Source organism: Cetorhinus maximus, chromosome 2, assembly GCF_964194155.1.
Source record: "Cetorhinus maximus chromosome 2, sCetMax3.hap1.1, whole genome shotgun sequence".
Lineage (NCBI taxonomy): Eukaryota > Metazoa > Chordata > Chondrichthyes > Lamniformes > Cetorhinidae > Cetorhinus > Cetorhinus maximus.
Window position 1 is genome coordinate 40,757,857 of NC_135880.1, and position 15,401 is coordinate 40,773,257.

Sequence of the window (15,401 nt, forward strand, 5' to 3'; positions counted from 1 at the left end):
GCATAGCTGAAGATTGAGAAAAAAAGATATCCACAGGACATGAATGTCCTCTGTTGTCAAACAGAACAGAACCAGAACAACCAGAACAGAAGAATTCTTTTCAATGAAAGTTATTTTTGGAGATCATGAAGTATTAAAAGGACGGCAAGCTATCCATAGAGGATGATTGAACATGGTACAAGGAAGGAGTGAATCTGATGGACTTATTCATGCTCTGTGTCCTTATGCCTCCTTCTCTTGGCTCTGCATAAACAATTGATCATTGCTGATTTTCTTAGTTTGTCCTTTGCTTTCCAATTGCATTGCTTGACTTTGATGGGAACTTCACATTACTGACCAGTCACCTTCATTATAAAAAAGACTGCTCTTAGTTAGCTCTTTGTGTACGACTTGGCCTCATGACAAAGGGTGTCTGCTAATATAGAATAATTGATGATCTCTGTACCATAAGTGATCAGGCAAAGATGGTCTCCTTACAAAGACATTACTATATGGATAAAGCCCATTCAACCCAAGCAGTGCATGTTACATTTGCTCTCCATACTAACAAACAATCCTCATCACATTTACCTACTCTGATCCCAAATCATTTATCCCATTTTCCTTAATCCACTTATCCAATCGAATCTTGAATGTTAGCATAGTTTCTGCCAGCAATAACTAAGTAAATTCCACAGCCTCACAACACTCTGTGTAAACGAGTTTCTCTTGCTGTCTGTTCTAAATGCCCTTCATTTCCAATTACAAAGTCTGGAACCAAGTCAATAGGACCATTAATGGAATTAATAAGATGAACTTTATAAAGAATGATGTGGCCAATTATTCTTTTTGTCTCACAAACTGACACCAAAAACAAATGAAAAATTTCTGCTTTCTGCTCATCTACTAAATAGAGTCCTTTTAAGGTGACTGCAAAAAAAGATAAAAGACAGTAGGTCTTTAAAGTTATATTTCAAGTCTTTCTACTGCAGTCAAAAATTTCTGAGGGTAGGTTATGATACAGAACATTATGTTGTCAAGAATGTGATTCGGGAAATGAAACCGGATTAATGGGCTACTTTCACCTACAAGACAGCACAACTACAAAACAAAATCTAACTCATTTTCCCTTGGCTGAAGTCTGCTGCCTAAATTAAATGAGTTCCTCTGGTCAAGTGCCAATGTCTGTCAACTCAGACTTAGCTATAACAAATCCCTGGGCCCATGTAAAAATCAAAAATGGTTCAGGATGTATTTTTCTCCATTGACGAATAAGTACAAGTTGTCCTTATACATTGCAGAGTATTGTAATGCTCAGGGAAACCCAAAATATTAATCTAATGATTCATGAAGAAGTTGCAAGCTACAGCAGTAATGCACCAAGTGGCAAGTGACATTCCCACACAATTGGGAGGCAATGACCATTTCCAACAAGAGAGAATCCAATCATCTCCCCTTGTCATTCAACAGCATTCCCATCACTGAATCCCCCATCGACAACCTGGGGGTTGCTGTTACTATCACCAGAAAGTTAATTGGACCAGCCATGTAAATACTGTGCTACAGGAACAGGACAGAAGCTGGGTCTCCTGCGGCAAGTAATTCACCGCTGAATTCCCCAAAGCCTCTCCACCACGTTCAAGGCACAGGTCAGAACGCTCCCCACTTGTCTGGATGAGTGCAGCTCCAGCAACACTCAAGAAACTTGACACCTTCTAGGACAAGAAGTCCAGAACCCCATCCACTGCCTTAAAAATTCACTCCCTCCAGCATCAGCACACCAAGGATCATTTGACACCACCTTCCAGACCCGTGACCTCTATCACCTAGAAGGACAAGGACAGCAGACGCATGGGAACACCAGAACCTCTACGTTTCCTTCCAAGTCATATCAACCTAACTTGGAACTTTATCGCCATCCCTTCATCGTTGCTTGGTCATATTCCTAAAACTCCTAACAGCAATGGGGAAGTACCTTTCCCACTGCAGCGGCTCAACAGGTGGTTCACCACCACCTTCTCAAGGATAATTAGGGATGGACAATAAATGCCGGCCTAGTCAGTGATGCCCATGTCCCATGAATGAATAAAAACGTATTGGGACTTGTAATCCAGCTCCAAGATCCATGTTAAGGTTAGATGGAGAGAGATTCCTACTAATTATTTATCTGCAAAGAGGAATAAAGCAAGTTGTCCACATGTTACCAATGCTATTCAAAGTCTTCATCAGTGATGTGTTGGATTATATCATAAAGGACAATATCAGGTTGGTTGTTGCAGGCATTTCCAAGCACTTCTTTTCACGAATGATATTGCGTTGTTTGTAGGCTCACTAGAACATCTAGGGTAATGTCACTATTGTTAAGAACTAGATATAGTTTTAAATAAGTTATATTTGTATTAATGGGTGTTAGGAACAAGATATAGCTTTAAGTTTAATTTATACTTTTTTTATTTGCATGTTAAGAAAGGTGAAACCTGGGTTTGGATTCACTTTTGAGATTTTTTTGAGACAGAGCTGGGAAGTCTCCAGGCCCTGTTTGTATACATGCATTTTTAATGAGGTTTTATGACTCTTGATGTGAAAAGATGGGTTACCAAGGGGTTAGTAATTTAGGGAAGTTTAAATAAACACAAAAAGTAGGAAGAAACTGTGCTGTTGTCTAGCAACAGGGGATCAGAGAGACCCACAGGGAGAGACAAAAAGGCAGATTTTAGTTCAGTTGGTATGTGTATCCCCACAGAGTGAAGACAGAAAAGGTCGAAGACTCTCTCTAGCTGGGAATGATGCCCGCCCACTTGGTTGACACCCCATTGACTACCTCCAACACCGATGCACAGTGGCAGCAGTAGGTACCGTCTATAAGCTGTATTGCAGCAACTCACCAAGGCTACTTCAATGGCACCTTCCAAACCCGCAACCACTACCATCTAGAAGGACAAGTGCAGTAGACGCATGGGAACACCACCGCCTGCAAGTTCCCCTCCAAGTCACACACCATCCTGACTTGCAACTATATCGCCGTTCCTTTACTGTCGCTGGGTCAAAATCCTGGAACTCCCTCCCAAACAGTACTGTGGGTGTACCTACACCACACAGACTGCAGCAGTTCAAGAAGGTAGCTCACCACCACATTCACTAGGGCAATTAGGGACAGGCAATAAAAATGCCGAGCTGGCCAGCAACACCCACATCCCGTGAAAGCATTTTAAAAAGGTGGTGGAAGCTGATTTCTTAATAATTTTCAAAGGGATTTGAACACGTTCTCCAGGATGAGGAGCTAACAGGGTTATGGACAAAAAGTAGGTTTGCTGGACTAAGCACAACTGCTGTTTCAGAGATCCAGCACAAACAGGATGGGCTGAATGGCATCACCACTGATGAATTATCAGCCAGCCTCTACTCATGCATGGAACCAGAAGTGGCAGAACTATCACGGAGGGTTAGATTCCTCCTATGCAGTTTTAGATAATGCTGGAAGCCAATTCTCTAATGGAAAGAGCGTTCCTGGCTGTGAAAGCAATGAGAAACTTATCACCAATTGGTTAACTAGGCAGATTTAGTAGATTCAACTCTAGCAATACATCCATATACACTTGGGGTACTCAAATTTTTAGTTCCTGACAAGCAGCAGCTGAAGTTTCTTGACATAACTAAGTGATATATATCTTTATAGGGGTAAGTGTGTTCCTTCCATGTCAGGCAAACAGAAACTTACCTGGACTTAGTACTTTGGTCTGTGGACTCTGAAATACGGTGAGGAGTTTCCACACATCAAACACTTGGTGACCAAAAGAAATGCTTTTATGATTTAAAAATTTGGATCATATTGCTCATTCAAATGACAACCCATTAACCTCTCTAAGTATTCGCAGCTCACTGAATCAGATCCAATACCATTTTTACTGACTTTCTTTGAATCCTTTCCAATACCTCAGCATAATTTCATAATTGTATTTAAGTATGGTCCACTGATGTTTTAGCATCATTGTATTCTTGCCAGCATGCATTTGATGGGTCAAACAGCTTCCTTCTGTGCCAAAAGGACTCTACCCTAAGGATCCAATTATACCTCCTAGCATGGCAGCTATTGCCATGTACATGTTAAGCAAGAAAATTCTAAATCTTTCCCTGCTGAATCATCTGCAATATTTGCTACTTTTAAAAGCTATTCAAAATATTTCTAATGAGGATAAACTAATAAAAATTTCCCCAGGGCCCAGGATTGACAGAACATCTAAAGCAGCTCCAACATTTACTCATTGAGTAGATGCTGTGAGGCAAGTTTTCACCTTCCCATAGGTCAACTTTGCCTTTTAAATTAACAGTGGATCCACACTACTGTCCATTTTAACTTTGCCCCATTAAATGCTGAACACAACCTGTGCTGAACTGTAATGTATGTACCTCAACACCATTTCAAAATCCCACACACCATCCAATACTACACACCGTATCCAGAAAACAAACCTTGTCCTTTTGTTTTAGGTCAGTATCTGCTTTCAGGAGCAGTTCCACCAAGTCAGCTCTTCCAAGCTCAGCTGCCAGATGCAATGGATTCTGGTTCCTCTGGAGAGCAACAAAATATTAATTTGTCGAAGAGCATTTTAAAATATTCCCTAGGACACTGTACTAGGTTTGCTATTCACTCTTTTCCCATTGCTCTGCTGATAATCCAAAACATGTTCATTCTGGAATGTTGATACTGTTCCAGAGATCAAGTACCCAACAGGAGATGAGAGCCAATAGTATTGGCACTTCTCTCAATGTACTCTGACAATGGGCCAGCAAGGAGAGACATTCAGTTATGGGGCCAGAGGAAGAGGTCACCCATTTTGATGCGTCCCGAGGCAGGCCTTTCTGTTAAGCATGAGAAATCATTTAGAAACTATTTTGTTCGCTTGACTGATGTTTGATTCTGGTACTTAACCCTTAGAGGAAGGAGCAAACAATGTTTATGCCCATGGATGGTAACCAATTAGATTTTTAAAAAACAGCTCAAATAATGGATGCATTGGTGCTCATCTTCCGAGATTCTATAGACTCAGGAACAGTTCCTACAGATTGGAGGGTAGCTAATGTAACCCCACTATTTAAAAAGGGAGACAGAGGGAAAACAGGGAATGATAGACCAGCCAGCCTGACGTTGGTAGTGGGGAAAATTCTAGAGTCCATTATAAAAGATTTAATAGCTGAATACGTGGAAAACAGTGGCAGAATCAGACAGAGTCAGCATGGATTTATGAAAGGGAAATCATGCTTGACAAATCTACTGGAATTTTTTGAGGATGTAACTTGATGAGGGGGAGCCTGTGGATGTGATTTATTTGGACTTTCAGAAGGCTTTCGACAAAGTCCCACATAAGAGATTGGTGTGTAAAATTAAAGCACATGGGATTGGGGGTAATGTATTGAGATGGATAGAAAATTGGTTGGCAGACAGGAAACAAAGAGTAGGAATAAATGGGTCTTTTTCCGAATGGCAGGCAGTGACTAGTGGGGTACCGCAGGGATCAGTGCTGGGACCCCCAGCTACTCACATTATATATTAATGATTTAGATGAGGGAACTCAATGTAATATCCCCAAATTTGCAGTTGACACAAAGCTGGGTGGGAGGGTGAGCTGAGGAGGATGCAGAGATGCTTCAGTGTGATTTGGACAAGCTGAGTGAGTGGGCAAATGCATGGCCGATGCAGTATAATGTGGATAAATGTGAGGTTATCCATTTTGGCAGCAAAAACAGGAAGGCAGATTATTATCTGAATGGCTATAAATTGAGAGAGGGGAATGCACAACGAGACCTGAGTGTCCTTGTACACCAGTCGCTGAAGGTAAGCATGCAGGTGCAGCAGGTGGTAAAGAAGGCAAATGGTATGTTGGCCTTCATAGCCAGAGAATTCGAGTACAGGAGCAGGGATGTCTTGCTGCAATTGTACAGGGCCTTGGTGAGATCACACCTGGAATATTGTGTGCAGTTTTGGTCTCCTTATCTGAGGAAGGATGTACTTGCTATAGAGGGGGTGCAGCGAAGGTTTACCCGACTGATTCCTGGGATGGCGGGACTGACATATGAGAGATTGAGTCGATTAGGATTATATTCGCTGGAGTTCAGAAGAAGGAGGGGGGATCTCATAGAAACCTATAAAATTCTAACAGGACTAGGCAGGGTAGCTGCGGAAAGGATGTTCCCGATGGTGGGGGAGGCCAGAACCAGGGGTCACAGTCTGAGGATATGGGGTAGACCATTTAGGACTGAGATGAGGAGAAATTTCTTCATCCAGAGAGTGGTGAGCCTGTGGAATTCGTTACCACAGAAAGTAGTTGAGACCGAAACGTTGTATGTTTTCAAGAAGAGTTAGATATAGCTCTTGGGGCAAAAAGGATCAAAGGGTATGGGGAGAAAGCGGGAGCAGGCTATTGAGTTGGATAATCAGCCAAGTTCAAATTGAATGGCAGAGCAGACTCGAAGGGTCGAATGGCCTACTCCTGCTCCTAGTTTCTATGTTTCTAAATAACATAAGAACAACAATTTTGTGGCTCGTTCAAATAACCTGAATTTTAATGCCCATCCCTTAAACTTTCTTCCATTTTGATGTCGATCAGGTGCAATTTTAATATAATAATTTATCAAATATTTAAATTTGCTGGCAAAATTTCAGCAACTCTACAACAGCCGAAAGCAGAAACACTTGGTGAAAGACTAAATTGAAAACAATTTAGGATTGATAGCCCTCACCACTGCCTTCACAAACCTGTGGAAGGATAATGAGGCAGGAGATATTTTAGACCCCTCCTGCCTCATTTGTGTTGGGTTAGAATGTTTTCATCTGCTCCATGCATTTGGGTTTCCCCCTCTGAGGAAACCGCCCCCCCCTTAAAATCTAGGGTAACTCAAAGAAGATGAAGGCCCAGCATCAGCAGCCTTGACCCGTTTTCCTCTGCCTTACGCCCTGGAGTTGAACATTACCCCAAATCAGAGGAAAATCAGCCCTTCTCTGATCTATTCCCCAGCAACTATGACACATGCTCTTATTTGTCTGAATCCAATCAGAATGATCAGCTTTTAAAAGACTTACCTCATCCAAAATGTTAACATCACACTTGGATTCCACAAGGAGCTGGGCGACTGAGGTTTGTACGTTTTTAACGGCTAAATGTAGAGGAGATTCCTTTCTCTATAAGTGATTGGAGAAAGAAAAGTCTATATCACGGTGTCACTATTATGGGACTTGTAATTCTGAGTTGACACGTGATTTCCTCCCCACCCCACCTCTTTACAGCCCATGGTACTTACATTATTTTGATCATTACAAGCAATTCCAGCGTCAATAAGAACCAAGGCCATGGAACTATCGCCTCTCGCAGCTGCGATATGCAAGGGACTCAGATTGGTCTGAAAGGAAATTAAACATTGACAAATACTGTTTAAAAATGAGCCAGCATTGAGATTCACTACAGTGAGGCTACTGTACGCCCTCCAACTCTCAACCTACCACGTGGCTAATTTTTTACTGAAATCTCAGAGAAGATCTCAATTTTCACAATTTTCTTTAAATTTTCAACCATGCCCCATATCTCTGATTTCAAACTTATATTTCATATTTCCTATATTACTTAGACTATACAGGAACCAGCATTTCACGGCAGAGATCACCCAATAATGCACAGTAGCACTGATACTACAGCTAACACCTAAACATTTTCTCGTGGGGTTTTAAATGAGGAACACAGTGGTGTCATTTAATCCCCTTTCTTCGAGAAAGATTTGCTGAAGTTGACTGTGTCAAAGCAGCTAACAAAATTTCATAAAAAAACATGGTTGTCACTTTCATCAATTTTGGCAAACAAAATTAAAAATAAATCTAACCAGCTGGGGCTGCTCAGCTCATGACTCTTAAAATGCTCCACACACCTCTTTATCCCCTCACCGCTCTGCTCCCCTCTCTCGCTGCCACTTCACCCCTTCTCCCGCTCTCCTCTTCCGCCCTCTCTCCTCCATCTCCTGTTGACCCCTCGCCCCTTCCCCTCACAACTCTCCTTGCCCCCTTTCCCCTCCCTTTGCACCCCCCTCCTCTGACTCCCTCTCCTCCCCTCTCCACTCCCGCTCCACACCTCACATCTCCACTCACGGCCTCCTCTTACCCCTACTTCGGCTACTCCCTCTCCTTCCATTCCCCTCCCCTCATCCTCCCTTCTCTCTGCTCCTCTTCCCCTTTCTCCCGAACCATCCCTTCCCCCCAACCCATTTTTCTTCCTCCTCTACCCACATTCCAACCCGCCCTCAGGATTTGCGACAAGCAGCCCATAATCATCTTCTGAAAATGGGTGAGCTGCCTGTGACGGTGTGAGGGGCACTGGTAGCTCTCCCAATTCATATTAATGAGACCCGGATAGGACCTCTGCTTGCCCGTAGTGAAGATGGTGCCCAGCTGAGGCCAGGGGCTAAAGGAATCTCAGTCCTTTTGCCTCAAATTTGTTTTGGTCCAAGAGGTAAATGTATAGAAGAAGACTCAACTAAGATAAAGGAGATAAATAGTTCTTTTCTAGAGGCTACAAAGGATTTGAGGTACCTTTGGTAAAATATTGATGTCACTTCCTACTTCCATCAGCAGTTTCACACATTCCTGGTGGTTTCCTACAGCAGCCAGATAGAATGCAGTCTCACCCTCCTGTCAGTAAGGCAAAGGTGTAAAATTGTGTGATAATGTACCAATGTATCATACCAAACAAATCTTCACTGCACAGGTAATCTAAATATTGAGAATTTAGGAACATAGGAATAGAAGTAGGCCATTTAGCTGCTTGAACCTGTTCCGCCACACAATGAGATTATGGCTGATCTGCAACCTAATTCCACATACCTGTAATTTCCCCATAAATACCTTTGTTATGAATCCCGTGAGGGAACCATTAAGCAAAATAATCAAATTTACCAAAGGACCCATGAAAAAATTACCATTACGATTTCGCTTTTTATAATTTTTAATTGAACACAAATCAGAATCAACATAAATTAAACATGAATTACCAGGCAAATTATGGCCAGTACGAACTATAGGTTACACAGGGAATGGCAGATACAACAAAAACTATCTCACAAGAATAGAAGCATTTACATCACTGCCACACTAACATGACACCACATGCAATCTCAGTCAGTCCAACGGCCTCCCGTACGTTGGATCTCTCACTTTTCTCACTCGATGAATTCGGTCCATGAGAGATCTGATATTTTTCTGCCTCATTTTCTTTAAAAAAAGAACTGATTCAAGGCTTTATTTGTTACAAGATCCTAGAATACTCTATTCCACAATTCCCCTATTCAAAGTCACTAGGTCAAAATCCTGGTACTCCCTCCCTAACAGCACTGTGGGTGTACCTACACCACACGGACTGCAGTGGCTCAAGAAGGCAGCTCACCACCACCTTCTCAAGGGCAACTAGGGATGGGCAATAAATGCTGGCCTAGCCAGTGACGCCCACATCCCGTGAATGAATAAAAACCACTAATGTTACTGTGCAATGCGCAATGGTAAGACCAATCTCCATTTAAAATCCCCGTTTATTTTAATTGGCACATTGGCTTCTAACAATAGATAGTTTTCAGCCAGAAGCTAGAATTTAACCTAGCGAACATCCCCCAAGTGTGGGAGATTTTGTTTGTACTCAGGGCCACAAGAAGCAGGCAATCTTTCTTTGGTTGAACGTGCCATGACTCAACCAAATTTGCCTGCCAGGTTCCTCAGCACTGACAGGTTTTTTTTTGCAAAAATATACTTTATTCATAAAATATCTAGAAGAACATTATAAAATATTTCAAAATGGCCATCACAGAACATAGGAACATATAAATTAGGAACAGGAGTAGGCCACTTGGCCCCTCAGGCCTGCTCCACCATTCAATAAGATCGTGGCTGATCTAATTTTAACCTCAACTCCACATTCCTGCCCACCCCTTAATACCCCAGAAAGAGCAGGAATATTCAAATTTCCTACATAGATCATGAGATGCTTCAATATAATTGTGACACATGTAATAATGTGTGCATTCAATGTGAATCATACAGACTGAGGGGTTCTATACAATTTCAGCGCTGACTGGTGGTTTACTCATGGACGCTGTATGACTACCTCTTCAAGTGCAGCCTGTCGTTGACAGTCACCACTGTCAATCCTGTGTTGTCACCAAGGGCAGAATTTTCCGGTCGGCAGGTGGGCGCGATCGGCGGATCCGGGAGCGGCTGGGAAACGGACCACTGACCGCGATCGGCCCCCGACCGCGATTTCACGCTGGCTGGACAATTAACGGAAAAGCTCAGCGCTGCCGGGGTGGGGGCGGGAGGAGGGCAGGCGCTGACGCAAGCGTGGGCGTGGGCAAGTGCGGAATGAAAGCTCCCTAAAGGCAGAGAGCTGCCTCAGGGTGTTGAAGACTTCAAAAGTATTAAATAAAGATTTTAAAAACAGAACAAAAATGTCCAAGCATCACAGTCATCTGAACATGTACATTATAAAAATGAGGTGGAAGCATATCTTTGGCAGCCTAGTTGAAGGAGCGTTGGATCAAGGCGTCCCTGCCTCCCTGGAGGTTACCGAGGTCTGCCTCCATGCCCTCAGTGTTCTCCTCACCATGCTCCTCTTCTGACTTGCCACTGGCTTCATCACCTATGGCCTCTGCAGCTGCAGCAAGATCCTCTTCCTCCAGTGGGTCCCCCCTTGCCAGTGCCAGATTGTGGAGAGCGCAGTATGCAACCACTATCAGTGACATCCGCTCTGGGGTGTATTGCAGTGCTCCCCTGAACAGTCCAGGCATCGGAAGTGCATCTTGAGGAGACCTGTGGTCCTCTCTATCACTGCCCTTTTGGAGGCTTGACTCTTTTTGTAACGTTGCTCTGCCTCTGTTCTTGGATGGTGGAGAGGCGTCATGAGCCACCTTTTCAGGGAATAGCCCTTGTCACCCAGCAGCCATCCATCCAGTTGGGCTGGAGCACTGAAGAGCCTCAGCACCTGAGAGTGTCTCAGGATGTAAGCATCATGGGTGCTGCCTGGGTACCTTGCACAGACTTGCAGAATCAGCATCCTGTGATCACACACTATCTGCACGTTCATGGAGTGGAAGCCCTTCCTGTTGACGAAGGCACCCGGCTCACCTGCTGGCGCCTTGATAGCCACATGTGTGCAGCCGATGGCACCCTGGGCGCGGAGGAACCCAGCAATCGCTGCAAAACCTCCGACTCGGTCAGTTTGAAGACACGAGTAACATCCTCAAAGTTCAAAAGAGTCAGGGGGCAGAGGTGAGTATGGTGGCCATTACCAAGGAGAAGGTGCTAGGAAAACTGAAAGGTCTGAAGGTGGATAAATCACCTGGACCAGATGGATTACACCCCAGAGTTCTGAAGGAGATAGCTGAAGAGATAGTGGAGGCGTTGGTGGTGATCTTTCAGGAATCACTTGAGTCAGGGAGGGTCCCAGAGGACTGGAAAATCGCTAATGTAACCCCCCTGTTTAAGAAGGGAGTGAGGCAAAAGACGGGAAATTACAGGCCAATTTGCCTGACCTCGGTCCTTGGTAAGATTTTAGAGTCCATTATTAAGGATGAGGTTTCAGAATACTTGGAAGTGCATGGTAAAATAGGGCAAAGTCAGCATGGTTTCATCAAGGGGAAGTCATGCCTGACAAATCTGTTAGAATTCTTTGAGGAAGTAACGAGTAGGTTAGACAAAGGAGAGCCAATGGATGTTATCTACTTGGACTTCCAGAAGGCCTTTGACAAGGTGCCGCACAGGAGGCTGCTCAGTAAGATAAGAGCCCATGGTGTTAGTGGCAAGGTACTAGCATGGATAGAAGATTGGCTGTCTGGAAGGAGGCAGAGAGTGGGGATAAGGGGGTCTTTCTCAGGATGGCGGCCGGTGACTAGTGGAGTTCCGCAGGGGTCAGTGTTGGGACCACAACTTTTCACTTTATACATTAATAATCTAGATGAAGGAACTGAGGGCATCCTGGCTAAGTTTGCAGATGATACAAAGATAGGTGGAGGGACAGGTAGTATTGAGGAGGTGGGGAGGCTGCAGAAGGATTTGGACAGGTTAGGAGAATAGGCAAAGAAGTGGCAGATGGAATACAACGTGGGGAAGTGTGAGGTCATGCACTTTGATTGGAAGAATAGAGGCATAGACTATTTTCTAAATGGGGAGAGAATTCAGAAATCTGGAGTGCAAAGGGACTTGGGAGTCCTAGTCCAGGATTCTCTTAAGGTTAACTTGCAGGTTGAGTCGGTAGTTAGGAAGGCAAATGCTATGTTGGCATTTATTTCGAGAGGACTAGAATATGAAAGCAGGGATGTGCTGCTGAGGCTTTAAAAGGCTCTGGTCAGACCACATTTAGAATATTGTGAGTAGTTTTGGGCCCTGTATCTCAGGAAGGATGTGCTGGCCCTGGAGAGAGTCCAGAGGAGGTTCACGAGAACGATCCCAGGAATGAAAGGCTTAACGTTTGAGGAACTTATGAGGACTCTGGGTCTATACTCGATGGAGTTTAGAAGGATGAGGGGGGATTTGACTGAAACATAAAGAATACTGAAAGGCCTGGATAGAGTGGACATGGAGAAGATGTTTCCATTAGTAGGAGAGACTAGCACCCGAGGGCACAGCCTCTGAGTAAAGGGAAGACCTTTTAGAACAGAGAGGAGAAACTTCTTTAGCCAGAGAGTGGTGAATCTATGGAATTCATTGCCACAGAAGGCTGTGGAGGCCAGGTCATTGAGTGTATTTAAGACTGAGATAGATAGGTTCTTGATTGGTAAGGGGATCAAAGGTTACGGGGAGAAGGCGGGAGAATGGGGTTGGGATACTTATCAGCCATGATTGAATGGCGGAGCAGACTCGATGGGCCGAATGGCCGAATTTCTGCTTCTATGTCTTATGATCTTGACAGAAATCTTTGTATCCTCACTGGCTACAGGTGAGGTCCCAGAGGACTGGAGAATGGCCAATATTGTTCCATTGTTTAAGAAGGGTAGCAGGGATAATCCAGGAAATTACAGGCCAGTGACCCTTACGTCAGTGGTAGGGAAATTATTGGAGAAGATTCTTCGTGACAGGATTTACTACCATTTGGAAGCAAATGGGCGTATTAGTGAGAGACAGCATGGTTTTGTGAAGGGGTGGTCATTGGAGAGGATGCAGAGGAGGTTTACCAGGATGCTGCCTGGTCTGGAGGTTATTAGTTATGAGGAGAGGTTGGAGAAACTCGGATTGTTCTCACTAGAGTGACGGAGATTGAGGGGCGACTTGATAGAAGTTTACAAAATTATGAGTGGCATGGACAGAGTAGATAGTCAGAAGCTTTTTCCCAGGGTGGAAGAGTCAATTACTAGGGGACATAGATTTAAGGTGAGAGGAGAAAACTTTAGAGGAGATGTGCGGGGCAAGTTTTTTACGCAGAGGGTAGTGATTGTCTGGAATTCGCTACCAGAGGATGTGGTGGAAGCAGGTACGATAGTGGTGTTTAAGAGGCAGCTTGACAAATACATGAATAGGATGGGAATAGAGGGATATGGACCCCGGAAGTGCAAAATGTTTTAGTTTGACAGGCAATATGATCGGTGCAGGCTTGGCGGGCCGAAGGGCCTGTTCCTCTGCTGTACTTTTCTTTAGAGTTTGAACTCAGTGCGTTTCCCCTCGTACAATGTGGCTGCATTTCCAGGTGAAGGCGATGCGAGCGCGGATTGGAAACGGCCGCACCCGGAATCTCAAATCATTGTCCCAGGTGGCGAGGGGAGAAGCACAGGACCGCCCTCCTCAAAAAAATAGCCCAGTCTGAGGAGGAAGATTCAGCAGCTCAGGGTAATTAGGGATGGGCAGGAAAAACCCCCCTTATCCTCCAAGAGAGGGAGAGATCAGATACACAGAGACGTCTGAAAGGTTTCTGTGCGCGCTGGAGCCGCTTAACGGTTGGCGAGTGGGCAGCATTCAAATTCCCGGGGCAGCAGCGCGAGGGGTTTTCTCAGGTTTACCGAGGTGAAGGGAGAGAAAGTGAAGAGACACTGATGAAGTGCTGACGGAAATCTGCTTCATGTAAGGGAGAAGCTGTAAAGCTGGGCTTTTCAGCAATTTTGAGGAATTTGTCGGGACACCAGGGCATTTAATGAAAACCGGGACATCTGGTTACACAATCGTTTGGATACATATTACAGTCTGTGCTGAGGTAACTGATCTCGTCTGGGGCCATATTTTGGGTGCCACAACTGACCCTTAGAGAAGGGGGAAAAAAGGCCAAAGCTCCTGCTCCTAACCGCTAGCCAGTGACCACCCGCCCCACCAACTAGTCAAGTAGGTGGGGAAAGGGAGAAAGTTCAGCTGTGGTGGTGCCCCATCTTCCCCACGGAGAAATAGTCCATTGAAATTCACTGCCCTCAAGCTCACAAGTGGGAAAAATAGCATTTTAGCAAGGTGTCTAGACTCAGGATCATCAGAAAAAATTAGGACACTGAGGGAAGGTTGTGGCGACAGGAACTGAAGCCAAAGTTCATGTCAGACATTCATGGACAAGGTTCCCATGATAATCTGAGCTCTGTGGTTTTTACAGAGTTTATTTTTCTCAAATGCCACAGGCACAAAAATGCAAATTTCATAAGTTCCCACAGGCTCATTTGAATAAGTTAACAACCTTAATTTTTCACATATATTCAAGAGCAAAACCTGAATCACAAATACATATACACTTATGCATGCACACGAATGGGCAGTTACATATGCGAAAAACAGGCAGATTAACCTTTTTGATTCACACCTTGTATCTTCTATACTTCCATCTCACACTCATAGCTCACTCAAGTCCTCTGACAGGATCAACTTCTCCATTCTCTGCATCTTTCCAGGGTTTAAAGGTTTCCCATGTATTTCAGTGAGCAGAACTGAATGTAATACTCAAGGTAAGGCCCAATGGGAGCCATATAGAGCTCAGCAAGATGCCCTCATTTAAACTGACTCTGATCTGGTATGTACATGCACATGCTGTTTACTTTAATAATTGCTGTACAATGGGCTTGGCACCGTTAGTGTAAAGTCTGCTACTATTCTCAGGTTCCTTGGTCTCAACCAAGGTATTTTAATAACATTGACGAAGCATTCCTTTCCTTAAATGTGCTTATCTGTTTTGAATTCTATCTGCCCACTTGGAAATTCTTATAATTTCATGGTGTTTCCTCAGCCGCTACTGCCCACTTCTGATGAAAGGTCAGTGATCGGAAACGTTAACTTTGTTATCTTCACCAGATATGCTGCCTGGTCTGCTGAGTAATTACAGTATTTTCTGTTCTTATTTCTACTGCTCCAGCCCAAGTTTAATATCATCTTAAAATCTGATGAACTTCCATTTAGTTTCTGAGTCTAGATCAGAAAGACTGGGGTCCCAGAGGGACTA

At 44.1% G+C, this 15,401-nt stretch overlaps 1 protein-coding gene across 2 annotated transcripts in view; it reads right to left on the reverse strand.

Annotated features, from left to right (window-relative positions):
- The window catches only part of LOC144693697 (uncharacterized), a 111,587-nt gene that overhangs the window by 64,815 nt on the left and 31,371 nt on the right, over positions 1 to 15,401 (reverse strand). For both annotated transcript variants that reach the window (XM_078563609.1, XM_078563616.1), the window contains exons 8-11: positions 8,552 to 8,650; positions 7,276 to 7,374; positions 7,058 to 7,156; positions 4,450 to 4,548 (exon numbers count right to left, since the gene is read on the reverse strand). In XM_078563609.1, coding sequence (XP_078419735.1) covers positions 4,450 to 4,548; positions 7,058 to 7,156; positions 7,276 to 7,374; positions 8,552 to 8,650 — 396 coding nt within the window. The remainder of the gene's footprint in view (positions 1 to 4,449; positions 4,549 to 7,057; positions 7,157 to 7,275; positions 7,375 to 8,551; positions 8,651 to 15,401) is intronic.